Here is an 18934-nt window from a genome sequence, read left to right on the forward strand (position 1 = left end):
GGGAGCTGATTTCGTTAGGAGGAGTTTTTATGAGAATTAGAACATGGTGAGTAGCAGAGCTGATGAAAGAATCCAGCTTGCATTTTATCTTCCACAGTGTACTTAGATGTAGCGGTCTATCTTTGCAGTAATCTTAGAATTCCAGGTCGTCTTTTTGGAGAAGCGTTTGCGATTTTGAGGGTTCCTTATTAAACAATCATACCAAAGGATGGTCAATACATATTATCCAATCACTGTGCTTCCAATAGTCATTTGATGACTGTCAGCTACAAGCATCTTAAATGCAAGGTCTCTGGTTCCTTAGCTCTAAAGTAGCTGCCTTGTTCTAGATGAATTCTGCTGTAGTGGTCTTATCAGACACAGTTTTTCTACTTTCAAAATGCTAATTCTGAGGAAAGTCATGCCAAACCATATGTAATTGTTTTTGAAATGCTGAGGTAACTGGTTTACAATTTATATCAACAAATATTACCGCATACCCTCCCTAAAGGCTTCCCAGGTGGTAAAGAACCTGCCTGCCAGTGCAGGAGACATAAGAGATGCTGGTTCAGTCTCTGAGTCGGGAAGATCCCCTGGAGGAGGGCATGGCAGCCCACTCCAGTATTCTTACCTGGAGAATCCCGTGGACAGAGGAACCTGGCAGGCTGCAGTCCATAGCGCTGCACAGGGTTGGACACAACTCAAGTGACCAAGCAGGCATGCACGCACCCTCCCAAAACTGGCATCACTAATCATTCTCCAAATTTTGTTCTTGGGAACGTTTTATATGGTATGTCCCTTTGGGAGAAATGAATCTCATGAGTGAATGAATACAAAACTGACAATGTGTATTGTTTGCTTAAGCTGTTGCTTCATTTTAGACTTTATAGCTGTGGTTATAGCTCTCCAGTGAATATATTAAGCAAATAATTTCCTAAATTGACATCTCCTTAGGGTTAATTACAAGAGCTAACAATAGCTCTTGTTAACTATAGTTTTATTGTAACAAATTCAAATACAACAGGAATATGGGAAGTCAGAAGTGAAAATCAGCCTGTCAACTCTTCCACTTTAAACTTCATTCCTCAGAGATAACTGGTTATCAGTTTGGTGCCTAATCTTGATTTCTGTAAAAATGCCTATAGCACACACACACAGACTGTAATTGCTTAAAAACAAGAAAAGGGATCATATTCATATTATTACTGGAACGTCTTCTTTTTCCAGTTAACAACTCACAAATAGTTCCCATGTCAGAGATAAAGATTTCTCTTTCACACTTGAATCGTGTTGATCCTTGACCGGAAGTCTTTCCCATGAAAATGAGTTCAGAGGATGATAAACAGGATCTCTGAACAGATGGCTGTGGCTGTTAAGTATGACTCCCATGTTCTTCTTTCATAGTATCCGGGATTTGCTGAAGTTCAAAGAAGAAGTGACAAAGGAGCGAGACCAGCTGTTGTCAGAAGTGGTGAAATTACGAGAGTGCTTAGCTCAGACCGTTGAACAGCAGCAAGAAATGGAGCGGTCCAGGGAAGAGGCAGAGCAGGCCATCAGCCAGGTCTGTTCTGGACACGGAGAGAAAGACGAAGAAACATCACCTTCCAGAAGGAGATTTCATCCTTCTCCAGTCTCCCTTCCCGTCTTGTTCCTCTCTCTGATTTACCGCCCTGTTCCCCAGATGAAGCATCCGTGGTTCTGCTTGTTTCTCTGGTTTGTTTTTGCAAGAGCAGTTTTACTTGAGTCATTCTTCTCAACAGTCTTTGCCTGAGAAGTCACCAAGACAGGGCACTGCTTACATTTCTGGCCCAAGAAGGTGTCCTCTGTGACAGCCAAGATGCCCTGCCTCTGGGGATGGTGGAAGCAGTTCCCCTGGCCTTTCTCCTTGGTGAGGAAGCCACCTAGCTGAATCCTTCCGTACACTTTGCTATAAAGCCAGAGGTCAAATAGATAGTACACAAGTGCGAGCTTTAGGAGAATAACAGGAGACTCCTTGGAGCGTGAGATAAGATAATGACTTTTCATAGAACTTGACCATCATGATAAAACTATACAGTACTGTGTTTAGCAATATCCAGGACTCATGGAAAACACATTTTCATATTTAGGGTAGCTGGCTGCATTTTATTTTGTTTCTGTCGATGGAGAGTTGGATGAATTCTTTCCATGTTTGACCTCCCTAGAACTCTGGGCTTCCATATTTAACTGGACTTTATACCTTTCTTTGTGGATTTGTTCTCACCATCAGGGTATGCATTTGGTGCCGAGGCTCTGAAAAACAATGCGGAATATTCAGGAAAAGTTTGAACATTGGGGTTCAAAGATGACTCTCCTACAGGAGAAACGCTACTAAAATATCACTGCCCTGAAAATATCCGAGAGAGGGAGAAGCTCAGCTTGTTGCCACTCGTCCTAGAGAGGGGCTCATCTCTTTCCCACCTGTCCTTTCTATGCCCGTAGTTCCAACAAGAAATCCAGCAACGTCAGAATGAAGCTTCACGGGAGACCCGGAAGAAAGAAAAACTAGAGAAGGAGCTCAGGCAGATTCAGACGGACATGGACAGCAGGCAGACGGAAATCAAGGCGCTGCAGCAGTATGTGCAGAAGAGCAAGGAGGAACTTCAGAGGCTGGAGCAGCAGCTGAAAGAGCAGAAGGTGGGCTGGGCAGGGCTGCGCCGTGGGGCCTGGCCAAAGGTGATGCTTGAACTTCCTCTGGAAAGCAGCAAATCCCTTCACTATGGGTGTTGATGGGTGTTGGTAACACACACGTAGCACTGTGTTTGGTCTTTGAATGACTCTGATGGTAGAGATGTCCTCCCCTGTCCCATGCCCTCTCCTCCTCCCCGATACTCCAACAGGTTAATCTCTTTTCACCATTTTATTGATGTATAACATAACACATAGAAAACTGTGTAAGTCACAGGTGTACAGCTTGATGAATTTGCTGACCTTGAACACATCTTGGTCACCTGTATCCAGCCTGGGAGAAACAGCACTGCAGGAGCCTGCTCGTTTTGTGCCCCCTCCCAGTCACTCTCTCCCACAAAGGTCAGCTCTCTTCCGAGTTCCGAGCAGACGTTAGTTTCGCCTGCTTCTGCACGTTACAGAAAGGAAATCATACAGGAAGGACTCTTTGGTGTCTAGTGTCTTTCTCCTCATATCGTGTTTGTGAGATTCATTTATGTTATTGCCACAGTTATAGAACCACACTGTCTAATGTGGTAGCTAACCACGTACGGCTATTTACATGTAAATTATTTAAAATCAAATCAAATAAAAAATTCGGTTCCTCAGTCGCACCATTTCAAGTGCTCATAGTAACATGGGACTAGTAGATACGCAGAACAGAGAACATTTAGTTCCTTGCAGAAAGTTCTATTGGACAGAGCATTCCAGCCTGTAAATATAACATGATTTATTTTTAACATGCTTATTTTTAAGTTTCAAGTTTGGAAAACCACGCACAGTCTTTATACGTTCTAAATATACTTTTCTAACATTTCCTCTCTAGTAACAGTTTAAGGGAACACAAATACTAATCTATCTTTTCTAATTTCTTAAAGAACGAATTCATGTAATTGAAAACAGTCATTTCTTGAAAGTATGTTCTTTTCAGAAGTTTCCAAACTATTTTTCAAGCCATCCAGCATTTTTCTACTTAAAAAATTAGATATTAGAGCACATTCATTTGTCAGTTGCTATATTAATTTTACATAAAGCCAGAAATAAAGTAAAGCCAGAAATAAAGTAAATAATATATGATGTGCACATACATGAGAAAAACATGAGGCTCTCTTTGAGCATGAAAACTTTTCTTTGAGAGGTTTTTGGTCTTCATAAAACAATAGTCAGGACCCATGGAAAAGCTTAGTTAGTCCTACTGATGGGAAGTTGGATAGATTATTTCTGTGTTTAAATTTTGCTTGAATGGAAGTTATTGGAATAAGTGTTTTCTAAACTATCTTCCCCCCTTTTCCCCTCTTTAACCTTTTTGATATCCCTTCATCTCTCCAGTATTTTCCCAATAGAAATGACCTCTCAAAATATGTGTGTTTATAAATATGTATTTATGAAACCATATCTTCTTAGGATAGTCAAAGTAAGGAAGAGGAAAATCAAACTGATTCTGAAGTCAGGCAGTTATAAATCATTCCACTACTGTTCTACAGTTTTGACTTAAGTTGGATTAAGGAGAATTGTCTCTTGTGTTGGTGTTTAGTGAAAGGTTCTGTTCACAAAAGTATCATAGGCATGTTAATGCAGGATTTGCTTCTGAAGATGTAGCTTCTGAGCCCCATAGCCGATAAAGCCTGCTTGAATCTCTAGCTCATTTGCAATGATTATAGCAATTGTTGCGTTTGCGAAGCCTGCCAAATGGCAAACAGGCATTAAAATATTTATCCACCACCTGTGAACAAGGCTTCCCAAGGCTCCCAGAAAAAAAAAAAAAAAATTTATGCTGTCTGTGTTATTCATTAGAAGGCATCATTTCCCTCAGCCATTTAACAGTCATCATATCTGAGTGCATTTGTGCTTTCACTGGGGAGTGAGAACCATTTCTGCAAAGATGAAAAAATGGGTGGTTGCCTTGCCTGTCCCAGGAAGTCTGCCTGGCCTCCTGTGTGGGTACACATCCCCTGTAAAAGCATTAACCAGCTTGTTCTGCATCTTTCAGATACTCAATGAGAGAGCCGCAAAGGAGCTGGAGCAGTTTCAGATGAGAAATGCTAAACTTCAGCAAGAGAATGAACAGCACAGCTTGGTTTGTGAGCAGCTATCCCAAGAAAACCAGCAGAAGGCGTTGGAGCTCAAAGTAAACACCGAATGACATATCTGCTCCTTTGGCGCGCCCTTTTCCATTCCCTAGTAGTATAAACACAGGTTGATCGATGCTGTTGGGAGCCCTTGGTTGCAGAACCTGCATTAGCGTTGGTCCATCAGAGGCAGGTGTAAACCTACAGTGATTGCTTTGTGCCCAGAAGCAGTTTATTATAATAGCGTCCATTCTTAAAGCTGATTCTTGGTCATATGATTATGCAGATATTTTCCAAAGCGAGCTCAGATGTTCATCTCTGTAGTTCAGCCTTGCAAGTAACCAGCTGATCAGAGCTAGAAACCATTTACACATGTGAGTGACAAAGAAGTCAGATTATATTTCACTGCTTGTATGGAATGGGAGGGGTGGAGGATGGACTGGTACTGTTTGGTGTCTACTCTTAGGGCTGCAGAATCATGATTTTCACTTCTGCCCAGTGTGAATTTCAAGAATGGTCTCCCTTCATTGAAGAGTGCTTGCAAATCAAGTTTGGATAACCATTTTATACTTGGATACATATTGTCTGCCTATATGCTTAGCAGAGTGGCTTTATGTTTATCAGCAGTTCTGAAAAATCCATAAAACTTATTCTAGTATTGTTAGAATACTGGGCAGTGACTAATCACAAAAATACATTGATTCAAGTAGTAAATTGTAACAGTTTTTGTGTCACAGCCCCTGTTGGGAATCTGATAAAAACATGTGTGTGCATGCATACACACATACATACATACACACACTTACTAATATTTGTACATCTTATATATTATTTTGCATGCAGTCTTAGAAATTTACAGACAATTTTCTGAAGTATCACTATGAGGTTTAGATTAATAACTACTGAATTAGAACATTTCATTTTTTAATTGAAAGGCATCTTAGATGAACTAATTTGGACCCCACAGGATCTGAGGCTGAGGAACATTTAAGCAGTCCAGAAAGGCTTGACTCACTGTTCTTTATGAGAATGCTCCAAGTTAAAGCAGAAATGAAATGACTACTGAAGGCAAAATAATGTATTAGCCCCTAAGGCGAAATTAAAGTAAAAATACTTAAATCAATAATTCTCTCCTTTGGTAACGTGCATGGGGCACCTTGAAAGATGGAGTATTTTGTTATCAGATCGTAAACTTCTGGGATTCTGTTTCTAGCAGTGCTCTGAGCATAACATGTCCAGCTAAGTGCAGTCTCTTCATTGTCAAAACTGGGGATAATTGCTACTCTTTATTTGCAGAAAATCAACTAGTTTCTAAGAATGGCAAATTTAAAAAAAAATTCATAAAGCTTGAAGTCCAGAGACAAAAATGTGGTGCTTTACTTTGCTAGAATTGCCATTTTGATACCTTTTGATACCGTGTAGACTTGCTCATTAATGCCACCCTGTCCTCCTGTCCATAGGGACAGTCATAGACTAACGTACTCTGCAGAAGTAGATGTTTTTCTGGAATTCTCTTGGTTTTTTATGAGCCAACAGATGTTGACAATTTGATCTCTGGTTTCTCTGCCTTTTCTAAATCCAGCTTGTACATTTGGAAGTTCTTAATTCACATACTGTTGAAGCCTAGCTTGAAGGATTTTGGGCATTACTTTACTAGCATGTGAAATGAGTGCAATTGTGCAGTAGTTTGAACATTCTTTGGCATTGCCCCTCTTTGGGATTGGAATGGAAACTGATGTTTTCCAGTTCAGTGGCCACTGCTGAGTTTTCCAAATTTGCTGGCATATTGAGTGCAGTACTTTTACAGCATCATCTTTTAGGATTTTAAATAGCTCAACTGGAATTCCATTGTCTCCACTAGCTTTGTTCGTAGTGACACTTCCTAAGGACCGCTTGCCTTTATACTCTAGGCTGTCTGGTTCTGGGTGAGTGATCATACCATCGTGATTATCTTGGTTGTGAAGATCTTTTTTGCGTAGTTCTTCTGTGTATTCTTGCCACCTCTTCTTAATATCTTCTGCTTCTGATAGGTCCACACCATTCCTGTCCTTTATTGTGTCCATCTTTGCATGAAATATTCCCTTGGTATCTCTAATTTTCTTGAAGCGATCTCTAGTCTTACCCATTGCATCATTTTTCTCTATTTCTTTGAAATTGTTCACTTAAAAAGACTTTCTTATCCGCCTTACTGTTCTTTGGAATTCTGTATTCAGGGTGTATCTTTCCTTTTCTCCTTTGCCTTTCATTTCTCTTCTTTTCACAGCTATTTGTAAGGCTCCTCAGACAACCATTTTGCCTTTTTGCATTTCTTTTTCTGGGGGATGGTCTTGATCTCCGCCTCCTGTGCTGCATTACAAACCTCTGTCCATAGTTCTACAGGCACTCTGTCTATCAGGTCTAATTCTTTGAATCTATTTGTCACTTCCACTGTACAATCATAAGGGATTTGATTTAGATCATACCTGAATGGCCTAGTGGTTTTCCCTACTTTCTTCCATTTAAGTCTGAATTTGCAATAAGGAGTTCATGAGCTGAGCCACAGTCAGCTCCTGGTCTTGTTTTTGCTGACTGCATAGAGCTTCTCTATCTTTGGCTACAAAGAATATAATCAATTTGATTTTGGTATTTACCATCTGGTGATGTCCATGTGTAGAGTCTTCTCTTGTGTTGTTGGAAGAGAGTGTTTGCTATGACCAGTGTATTCTCTTGGCAAAACTGTTAGCCTTTGCCCTGCTTCATTCTGTACTCCAAGGCCAAACTTGCCTGTTACTCCAGGTATCTCTTGACTTCCTACTTTTGCATTCCAGTCCCCTATGATGAAAAGGACATCTTTTTATTGGTGTTAGTTCTAGAAGGTCTTGTAGGTCTTCATATAATTGTTCAACTTCAGCTTCTTCGGCATTAGTGGTTAGGGCATAGGCTTGGATTCCTGTGATGTTGAATGGTTTGCTTTGGAAAGGAACTGAGATCATCCTGTCATTTTTGAGACTGCACTCAAGTACTGCATTTTGGACTCTTTTGTTGACTATGAGGGCTACTCCATTTCTTCTAAGGGATTTTTGCCTACAGTAGTAGATATGATGATCTTCTGAATCAAATTGCCAAAATCCATTGAATCATAGAAAAAGCACAAGAACTCCAGAAAAACATCTACTTCTGTTTCATTGATTATGCTAAAGCCTTTGACTATATGGATCACAACAAACTGTGGAAAATCCTTAAAGACATCTTACCTGCTTCCTGAGAAATCTGTATGCAGGTCAAGAAACAACAGTTAGAACCAGACATGGAACAATGGACTGGTTCCAACTGGAAAAGGATTACGTCAAGGCTGTATATTGTCACCCTGCTTATTTAACCTATATGCAGAGTACATCATACAAAATGCCAGGCAGAATGAAGCACAAGCTGGAATCAAGATTGCCGGGAGAAATATCAATAACCTCAGATATGCAGATGACACCACCCTTATGGCAGAAAGCAAAGATGAACTAAAGAGCCTCTTGAGGAAGGTTAAAGAGGAGAGTGAAAAAGCTGGCTTAAAACTCAACATTTGAAAAAATGGAGATCATGGCATCCAGTCCCATCACTTCATGGCAATAGATGGGGAAACAATGGAAACAGTGACAGACTATTTTCTTGGGCTCCAAAATCACTGCAGATGGTGACTGCAGCCATGAAATTAAAAGATGCTTGCTCCTTGGAAGAAAAGCTATGACAGACCTAGACAGTGTATTAAAAAGCAGAGACATTACTTTGCTAACAAAGGTCCATCTAGTCAAAGCTATGGTTTTTCCAGCAGTCATGTAAGGATGTAAGAGCTGGGCAGTAAAAAAGGCTGAGTGCTGAAGAATTGATGCTTTCAGAGTGTGATGATTTCAGAGTTCTTTGCAGAGCAAGGAGATCAAACTAGTCAATCTTAAAGAAAATCAACCCTGAATACTCATTGGAAGGACTGATACTGATGCTGAAGCTCCAATACTTCACCAAGTATTCACCTGATGTGAAGAGCTGACTCATTGGAAAATACCCTGATGCTGGGAAAGATTGAAGGCAGGAGAAAGGGACGACAGAGGATGAGATGGTTGGATGGCATCACTGACTCAAAGGACATGAGTTTGAGCAAACTCTGGGAAACAGTGAAGGACAGGGAAGCCTGGGATGCTGCAGTCCATGAGGTTGCAAAGTGTCAGACATGACTGAGCTACTGAACAACAGCAAGACTAATGTACTCTGAGGAAGGGGATAGTGACTTTTCTATTGTATGTATTTGTTCCACAGTGGCAATGTGGATCCAAAAGACCAATATTTTACAGCATGTTAATAACCTACAAGAGAGATCACTTTGTGAGTCTGAAAGCTGGTAATCAATACAACATTTGTACACAAATTTCACACATTTATGATGCATACAGCTCTGCATTCTTATATTATTTGATTCAACGATTCAATGGTATCTTGAGACATCAGGTGTCTTTTTCATTGTTTTTAGCTCATTTAACCATATATTTTATTCAGAGGCTAGAGTTTTTCAATTTTTCTCAAAAACTACACAGTGTGTGTTTTGATTTAATTCCACAAAATAATTCTGCACTGACCTAGAAAGAATGTTCTTCTATTGATTCTGAGTTTACCATCATCCAGTCACCGATCCTTTACTGACCAAGTATCCCTGGTAATCCTCTCTCACTAATTACAGGCCAAAGAGGAAGAAGTCCATCAGATGCGCCTTGACATTGGGAAGCTCAACAAAATCAGAGAACAAATCCATAAGAAACTGCACCAGATTGAAGATCAAAAGGCAGAAGTGGAACAGCACAAGGAAACCCTGAAAAATCAGATCTTGGGACTAGAGAGAGGTAAACCAAGAATCACTCTGTGTTTTGTTTTTATTAGATTATGAGCAATTTCATTGGTGACTTATGTCTTGTGACAACTCCACGCATGTAAGCACAAACCATGCGAAATGAATTCAGTGAGGCAACATTGAAACTAGTAAGTAGATAATATGGAGGAGACATCATTTTGTATACTTTGAACTCTCTTACCTTAAAAACTCCTCAACGGATTATACTGAGCCCAAAGTATTGCTCAGTATTTGTCAATGAAGTAAGTAACAGCAGGAGACATAAGAGGCACTGGTTTGATCCCTGGGTTGGGAAGATCCCCTGCACGAGCAAACGGCAACATCCCGTGGACAGACGACCCTGGCTGGCTATGGTCCATAGGGTCACAAAGAGTCAGACACTACTGAAGTGACTTAGTACACACGTATACTCTTAAGTCTGGGTTCTGCATGATCCTTCCTTCAGTTTTCCTTTTCACAGAATATGCAGGAAAAATGAAACGTGAATATTCCCCATGGGCAGTATATGAGACAATAGTGAACCCAGAATCAGCAAGACGAAAATAAATGGCTTTCAACTCCTTTCCTCTTACCATATGGCAAATCCCTATTCTACCCAACTATCACTTTGACCTGTGGAAGGAAAATTTAAGTGCCACAGGAGGCCAGGTAGTATAGAAACATCGTTAAGGATGCAGACTCTGAAGTCAGGTGTGCCTCAGTTCAGATCCCACCTCCTCCTCATTTAGCTTTTGGGGATGAAATGGCTACTATCGAAAGGACAGTGCCTAGCACGTAGTAAGTGCTTACTAAATGTCATCTATTATTATCCAGATATATTACTGCTTATAAAAGTAATAAGAGAATGCTATCCCCTCCTGAAAAAGAATATAATTTAAAAGATGGTATATACTAGTTAGATATGATGTGGTAGAAACAGCTCAGAGACTTGGAGACAGAAGGATTGGGATTTGACTTCTGACTGCACCAGAAAATGTGAGGCAGGAACACCTCACTGAACTCAGCCGTAACTCACTGACTGAGATGACATACCCAGAAGCATAAACATGTACATTGCCTCCCTAAAAGTTAAGTAAAATCTAGATGTCTAGATAAGATTATTGGAAATATTTGTCACTAAAGTCTTTGAGAAGTGCCAATATATTTCCTTCTTAGACATCGGAAACACTCTTTTACTGAGGCACAGGTGCAGTTGATATTGATCATTTCTCCATTTATGCACTCATTCAATACACTGAGTCCAGACTGTGTGCAGGCATTATGTCAGGCATTGGGTGCCTGGAGCTTCCTGCCCTCAGGATGCTTACAGTGCAGCATGAGTTTAGAATCTAGTATCTTCAATGACAGATACACACACACAAGGGTAAAACTGGCAGAGCACATTTTGTGATTGGCTTAGTGAATTTCAAAAGCATTCCCATATTAACATTTCTGTATTTTTTGCAGGCAATAGTTTTAAGCTGCCTGCAGAAAAAATTTCTCCATGAAGTATTGACCCCAATTCTTCATTCTTAAATCATGTTTAAAGAAGTCATCGTGCTCTCTCTTCTGGTTATTTTGTAGATCTCGTTAGCATCGTTATTTCTTCTTAGGGAGCACTTCCTTTTGATGTGCCCTATCAGACGGTGGCATTGCACATAATGGTTAGGAGCATGAGGCCCCCATAGGTTATGATTCCCTGCCACAAAATCCAAGAAGCGAACTGAAAAATTGCTAGAACTAATAGGAGTTCAACAAGGTGGCAGGTTATAAAAGAAAAATATAGATATCAATGGCTTTCTTTCCTACAAAGAATCAGTTACAATGTATGATGGAAGACCCCCCTTTCACAGTAGCAACTAAAGTAATAAAATATCTATGAATAAAGTTACCAAAATATCTGTAAGACCTACATATATAAAACACTACAGAATTCTTTTGAGGGGTATAAAGGAAGACTTGAAAAATGGACCAATACACCAAGTTCCTGGATGAGAAAACTCAATATGGTATAGATATAAATCTGTCCAAATTAATCTGTACACTTAATATTTCCAATAAAAATTTCAGAGAATTATGTTGCTTGGGACTTCAAAACTGATTCTAGGGTTCCTCCAGAAGAATAAACAGGTGACAATAGCCATAAAATTCTGGAAAAGAAGAGTGAGAAGGGAGCATTAGCCTTTACCGGGTGTTTAAATGTATTATAAAGCTTTAGTAATCAAATAGTTTAGTGAAAATGTGTGAATAAACAGATCAATGGAAAGGATTGGAAAGGCTACAAAAAGACCCGTGATTATCACCTGAGATAAAGGTGTTGTTTCATACCAGTGTGCAGTATGGATTATTAAGAAAATGATAGTATGACAATAAACTACTGTTTGGGAAAAAACTTAAGGTCAAATGTAGGAACAGTAAAGCCAAGATGGAGAGATTTAAAGAAATTAAAACTATTTGTTGTTGTTGTTGTTTTTTAGCGACCAAAGACTCTGTTGCTGTTTAGTTGCTAAGTCGTGCTCGACTCTTTTGTGACTCCATGGATTGTAGCCTGCGAGGCTCCTCTGTCCATGGGACTTCTCAGGCAAGAATACTGGAGTGGGTTGCCATTTCCTTCTCCAAGGGATCCTCTCGACCCAGGGATTGAACCCGTGTCTCCTGCACTGGCGGTAGATTCTTTACCACAGAGCCACCAGAGAAGCCCCCAAAGGCTCTGTATAAGAAGACAAATTGACTAAAATATTGCCAAAGAGTTAGCATCGTCATTATTAATATATATAAGGTGCTCTTTCAAATTCACAGAAAGGTAAATAATTCATGAGAAAAATGGGCAGAGGGCTAGTGTGGGCAATTTGAAAAACAGAAAACAAATAATTGATCATGAAACATGAGAAAGTAGTCGACCTCACTACCAATCAAAGATACGTGAATTAAATATAGACATACTGGTTTAGGAATAGCTATCAGGTTGTCAAAGATCAAGGAGAATGGTAATAACAGTTCTAGTTTGGGTGTGGATTTAAACTGCTATTAATTTTTGGAGAGAAATTCGGCAGCTGGAGAAAGTTCAGTTCAGTTCAGTTCAGTTGCTCAGTCGTGTCCAACTCTCTGCGACCCCATGATAGCAGCACGCCAGGCCTCCCTGTCCATCACCATCTCCCGGAGTTCACTCAGACTCACGTCCATCGAGTCCGTGATGCCATCCAGCCATCACATCCTCTGTCGTCCCCTTCTCCTCCTGCCCCCAGTCCCTCCCAGCATCAGAGTCTTTTCCAGTGAGTCAACTCTTGAGGTGGAGCTTCAGCTTTAGCATCATTCCTTCCAAAGAAATCCCAGGGTTGATCTCCTTGAGAATGGACTGGTTAGATCTCCTTGCAGTCCAAGGGACTCTCAAGAGTCTTCTCCAGCACCACAGTTCAAAAGCACCAATTCTTCGGCGCTCAGCCTTCTTCACAGTCCAACTCTCACATCCATACATGACTACAGGAAAAACCATAGCCTTGACTAGACGGACCTTAGTCAGCAAAGTAATGTCTCTCTGCTTTTGAATATACTATCTAGGTTGGTCATAATTTTTCTTCCAAGGAGTAAGCGTCTTTTAATTTGATGGCTGCAATCACCATGTGCAGTGATTTTGGAGCCCCCAAAAATAAAGTCTGACACTGTTTCCACTGTTTCCCCATCTATTTCCCATGAAGTAATGGGACTGGATGCCATGATCTTCGTTTTCTTAATGTTGAGCTTTAAGCCGACTTTTTTGCTCTCCTCTTTCACTTTCATCAAGAAGCTGGAGGAAAAGGTCTTTAAAAAGAAAATCACTTTTGATTCAAGGACTTCCTTTCCTAGATGACCAAATGAGCAGGAACTTTCATAAGATTATTGCTTATAATTACAAAACAAAAAATAAAAAGAAGCAATTTAAATGTTAAGATAAGGATTGGCTTAATAAACATTTTTATGCAGTGAAATATGAAGTCTTTAAAAGTGCTGATGTAGATACACATTTATATTATAGAGAGGTATTTATTTATACTGGTTAGTTATAAAAGCAAGTTACAAGACTGTATGTGTGTTATGGCTCCATCTTGGTGTATACGGTGTATAAATATATTTATATACACACATGTATTTGCATAGGAAAATGTCAGGAAAGAGACACATCAAAATCTTAAGTAGATTCTGATTTTTTAAAATAAATTTGTTTATTTTATTTGAAGGATAATTGCTTTACAGTATTGTGTCGTGTTGGTTTCTGCCAAATATTGACGTGAATCAGCCACAGGTATACATATGTCCCCTCCTAGATTCTGATTTTTTAAAAAAATTTTCCCTTTAGTTTATTTTTTGGAATTGTTTATTTTCCAATTACTTCCTGTGTTTCTAATTACTTGTATAATAAAAAATATATCAGGAGAGCAAGGACTTTTGGGGCTTCCCTAGCATCAAAGTGATAAAGAATCTGCCTGCCAGTGAAGGAGACATGGATTTGATCCCTGGGTCAGGAAGATCCCCTGGAGAAGGAAGTAGCAAACTATTCCAGTATTCTTGCCTGGGAAATCCTATGTCTGGAGGAGCCTGGAGGGCTACAGTCCATGGGGTCACAAAAGAGTCAGACACAACTTAAAAGGACTAAACAACTAGGACTTTTTGGAGTCAGAAAGACCAAACTCCCAACCTTAGCCCTGTCACCTCTTGGGTGCAGACCCTGGGTGTATGGGTCTCTAAGCCTCAGTTTCCATCTCTTTAGTGGGATGGGAAGACTTACCTCACTGAGTTATAATGAAGATCACGTACCACTCAACAGAAAGCAGTTTTATAGCTACAGATAAATATATAAAGCAGTTTTCATGTCACTTTGGCAGATTCTTTCTTGGCAGGCTCTCTTTATATTTATTATTGTTTTTCTCTCTGATGATTTAGAGGTGGAGGCCTCAAAGAAACAAGCAGAACTTGATAAGAAAGCAATGGATGAGCTTCTGAGAGAAAGGGACATATTGAATAAGGTGCGTTTGTTACAGTAACACTGGTGAATAAATGTCTTTCTTTAGTGCTATAATATCTGCCTATAACCGGTTGCAGGGGAAAGAAAACTCTGAGCCAGACAAAAGTAGATTAGAACTAATAATAGTGCTCAATTGTCCTCTATGCAGCTGTCCATATCCACGTTCACTGGCTGTGAACTGAAACCACAGTATCACCTGTGAGCACAAAGGCACTTTGCAAAATTATCGTATAAACTAGCAGGGGATTGTGGAGAGTCTTGTGGTTTCTGTTCCTATTGCTGGTGTCTTATTTGGCATCTCAGCAGTTGACCAAGATTTCTGATCTTAATATCTATAATTTGCAATTTTGTGCCAATCCAGAAAATACAAGTGAGTTCTAATTAACTTTTAGGTGTTTAAAGGATGGCTGGTTGGCCATACCAAGAGTCTCTAACCTTTCCTCCATCTTTTCCAGAGTGTTGGAGGGCTTGGTTTCTGCTTCTGGTGCTTATACCTCCTAATCTTTGAGCCCAATATGGTCCAAAGCTGAGGGAGAGGCTGGAGGGAGCTTGAAGCTTACCGCCCCCGCCCCCACCCCCCTTCCCTCTCTTATCCCCTTCCAGAGGATTACCTCCATTGACAGTCACTCTGAGGAGATTAACTACATTCACAGGTCTAGGCTACGTGTTCCTGCTCAATAATTCCCTCCAGGGAGAACGAAGCATGAGCAATGTGCCAGGCGTAGAGTGGGGAGGCTGCTTCCACAGCAGACAGCTTGCTGGCTTTTGGTCAGGAGAGCTTCATCTTATCAAAGTAGATACAGCCTATATTCATTCATTTCAATTTTTTATTACTTTAATATTTATTATTTTAATATTTCTTTAGGTTTCCCAGAAATGAATAAATGTTAACAAAGTAGATTATCCTGTAGCTTAGAGCAGACTATTTAGGGAATCTTAGGAAAGAGTAGAAGATTAAGTATCTTTACATGCTGAGCACTCCTTCAGAAAGTCATGAATTTTTTTTTTTTTGCATAATCCTAGAACTGTGTCTTTATCCCATAAGTTTATAAATAACATAAATAATATAATAAAAATAATAATATAAATACTATTGTTGGAGTTAGATTTTTTAAAAACTTTTTTGTAACATATACAACATTTAATCCATTTATATTTTGTATGTTCTGGTAAACCACCTTTGGATTTTCTGCCACAATAGGACACCTAACATTTTAATTTTACACCTATTTGTTTAATTTGACTACATCAGCTTCGTCTTGAGGGCAGGTACTTTTTAAACTTTTTTTGTCTCTCCCAGCCATTGCATCCTAGTGCCTGACAGAGCGCCTGCTCCTCTGCAGGTGTGCAGTCAACCTTTGTTGATAATACATCCTTTCCTCACTGACTTGGAATGCCACCTTCATTGAATGAATGAGTGACATAGTTCTGACAGGCAGCAATGTTCATATATTTGGTTCTCTCAGTGTCATGTTGAAGGGACTTTATCTTTCATAGAGCAAATGTTTAATTCAGTACTTGAAAGTAAAGTTGACCTTTTCCATTTTTCTATGTCGTCATCCAACCAAGGTTTCGTGTCCTTTTTTCTTTTTTAAACCAATTTATATTCCAGTGGTTTTCAGTCCTGACTGCAGGTCTGTATTGGTTAGAGATTTCGGAAGGGATTACGAAGTGCCTTGTGGAACCCAGGGGGCTTTCCAGGTGGCTCAGTGGTAAGGAACCTGCCTGCCAGTGTAGAATATATGGGTTTGATCACTGGGTTGGGAAGATCCCCTGGAGAAGGAAATGGCAACCTTTTCCAGAATTCTTGCCTGGAATATCCCGTGGATAGAGGAACCTGGCAGGCTACAGTCTATGAGTTCACAAAGAGTCATACACGACTTAGCAACTAAACAGCAACATAGAAACTAAGGATACATCTGGGCCTCAGGAACGATGAAAACCTGGCCTTTCACTTTTGGGACGCACAGAAAGCCCTCTCCCTCCACCACTAGACTTCCAGCTGAATCATAGCTTCATTTCTGTCTTTCAGTAAAATCATCTCTCTCTCTCTGTTTCCCTGTCCAAATGGCAGAAAAAAGCTATCGCCAATAAACAGCTCCTGAGTTTACATCTTCTGCTGAGTTACAAAAATCTAGAGGCTCTATTTCACAAGTCGCTGGGTCCATTCAGCTGTGGCTCTAGAAGCAGACATGCTGTGGTCCATCATGAGCATGGCTGCAGAGTTGCTCTGTATTAATTCTGTGTTCCCGAGGAACAACCTGACTTCTTGCGCAGCCAGACCAAGGCACTTCCATTGTAGTAGCATCAGAAATCACCAGGGCAGCTTCCCCCACCCCTCAAAAAATGTAGGTGCCAGAGTCCCATCCCAGATCCACGGAATATCTGGAGTTGGGATGTGAGCATCTGTGTGGTTTTTTTTAAAAACCAGGTTAATTCTTTTTTAATGTAGTAAAATACACAGAAAACAAAACTTGCCATTAGTGACATTCTGTACATTCACAATGTTGTGTAGAACATCATGAATCTAGTTCCAGAACATTTTCATCACCCAAAAGGAAACCCTGTACCTGTCAGGCAGTCACACCCCACTTTCCCCTCCTCCCATCCTTGGAAGTTACTCATCTGCTTTCTGTTTCTGTGGATTTGACCATTCTGGATATTTATATAACTGGAGTCATACCATATGTGACTTCTTATGTCTGACATCTTTCACTCAGGATAATATTTTCAAGCTTCAACCATCTCGTCATGTCTGCTTCATTCCTTTTTATGGATGAGTAGTACTCCACTGTATAGATATAGCACATTTTGTTTATTTATTCATCCAGTTGATGAACACTTGGGTTGTTTTCCCCTTTTGGCTTTTATAAATAGTGCTGCTGTGAATGTCAGGTACACGTTTTTGTTTGAACAGCTGTTTCAGTTCTTTTGAGTAGATACTAGAAGTGATGTTGTTGGATCATATGTTAATTCTGGCTATCTGTACTTTTAATACGAAGGTTTTTATTTTATTTTGTAGTCAAAGCCTGTGATACATGATTAGATTCAGCTGTTCTAACTTCACAAGTGAAAGGCTAGAGTTGGAATAGAGATTGGCTTTGGGGTCAGCCAGCTCGGGATTCAAATCCTAGCTCGGTCCCTCCCCTGTTGTGTGAACTTGTGCGTGCGCTCAGTCATGTCTGTCTCTTTGTGAGCCTATGGACGGTAGCCTACCAGGCTCCTCTGTTCATGGGATTCTCCAGGAAAGAATACTAGAATGGGTTAACATGCCCTCCTCCAGGGGATGTGCCCAACCCAGGGATCGAACCTGTGTCTCCCGCTCCTCCTGTACTGCAGGCAGATTCTTTACCACTGAGCCACTGGGGAAGGCCATGAACTTGTAGGCAAGTAGCTTATCTTCTCATCCTCAGTTTCCTACCCCTAATATGGGAACAATATAGGCCCGCTTCCTAGGGATGTTGTCTCTTAGTGCCTTTTTAAGTGTGTCTATAATGCTCTGTGCAAAATTAACATAACAAGCTCTTAGTAATCTGTAGAAAATATGATTATTTTTATTCATCTCCCAAACAATGCACCTGATTATTTTAGGATTTAGGCAACAAGTAAATTTAACCAAAAACCCACAAACATTTTTCGGTGCTGTCCTTATTTTCAGAATATGCTTAAGGCGGTCAGTGCAACCCAGAAACAGATAGACCTGGTAAAGCTCCACGAACAAGCCAAGAGGAATCTGGAGGAAGAAATCCAAAACTACAAAGATGAAGCTCAGAAGCAGAGAAAGATCATTTTTCAACTGGAAAAGGAGCGAGATCGGTACATCAATGAAGCCAGTGACCTCACCCAAAAGGTAAGCTACTCCTCCATGGAAAGGGTCGAGCATCAGTGCGTTATTTCTGATTGCCACACATTGTTGCAAAGACAGATTATTCAGATTGCAGCTTGTGATTCACATGTAGATTTAAAATAGCGGGCAATAAGCTCTGCTAGCAAATCAGCTACTGCCCATTTAGAGTAAACAAATGCTGATTAGATATTTGCAGAACGTAAGTTTGGAGGAACACAAATGCATGTGATCAATCCATCCCTGGCGGGACATGTCCTCCTTGTAAAAGATGCCCTGTGATCCTCATACCCCTGGTTGGAAGCCATTGTAAAACAGCATATTCCTCTTGCAACTTGATCATGTAAGAAGCTCCACTGATTGATTTACTGACTCTGAGAGGACTAGTTGTCAGTTCAGGCACTCATGTTCTAGTGTGACTAAGCTTGTTAGCCTCTGTATCCGTCGGATTAAGTTGTAGCAAATAACCCTCAGGTCTCAGTCGTTTATAGCAACAGAGATCTATGTTTTGT

At 40.2% G+C, this 18934-nt stretch overlaps 1 protein-coding gene across 1 annotated transcript in view; it reads left to right on the forward strand.

The window, feature by feature from the left end:
* Nucleotides 1-18934, forward strand: part of CFAP58 (cilia and flagella associated protein 58) — a 107184-nt gene that overhangs the window by 8388 nt on the left and 79862 nt on the right. The window contains exons 4-9 of the mRNA XM_052661227.1: nt 1384-1540; nt 2440-2634; nt 4655-4792; nt 9433-9592; nt 14497-14579; nt 18237-18428. Coding sequence (XP_052517187.1) covers nt 1384-1540; nt 2440-2634; nt 4655-4792; nt 9433-9592; nt 14497-14579; nt 18237-18428 — 925 coding nt within the window. The remainder of the gene's footprint in view (nt 1-1383; nt 1541-2439; nt 2635-4654; nt 4793-9432; nt 9593-14496; nt 14580-18236; nt 18429-18934) is intronic.

Source organism: Budorcas taxicolor, chromosome 23, assembly GCF_023091745.1.
Source record: "Budorcas taxicolor isolate Tak-1 chromosome 23, Takin1.1, whole genome shotgun sequence".
In the NCBI taxonomy this organism is placed as follows: domain Eukaryota; kingdom Metazoa; phylum Chordata; class Mammalia; order Artiodactyla; family Bovidae; genus Budorcas; species Budorcas taxicolor.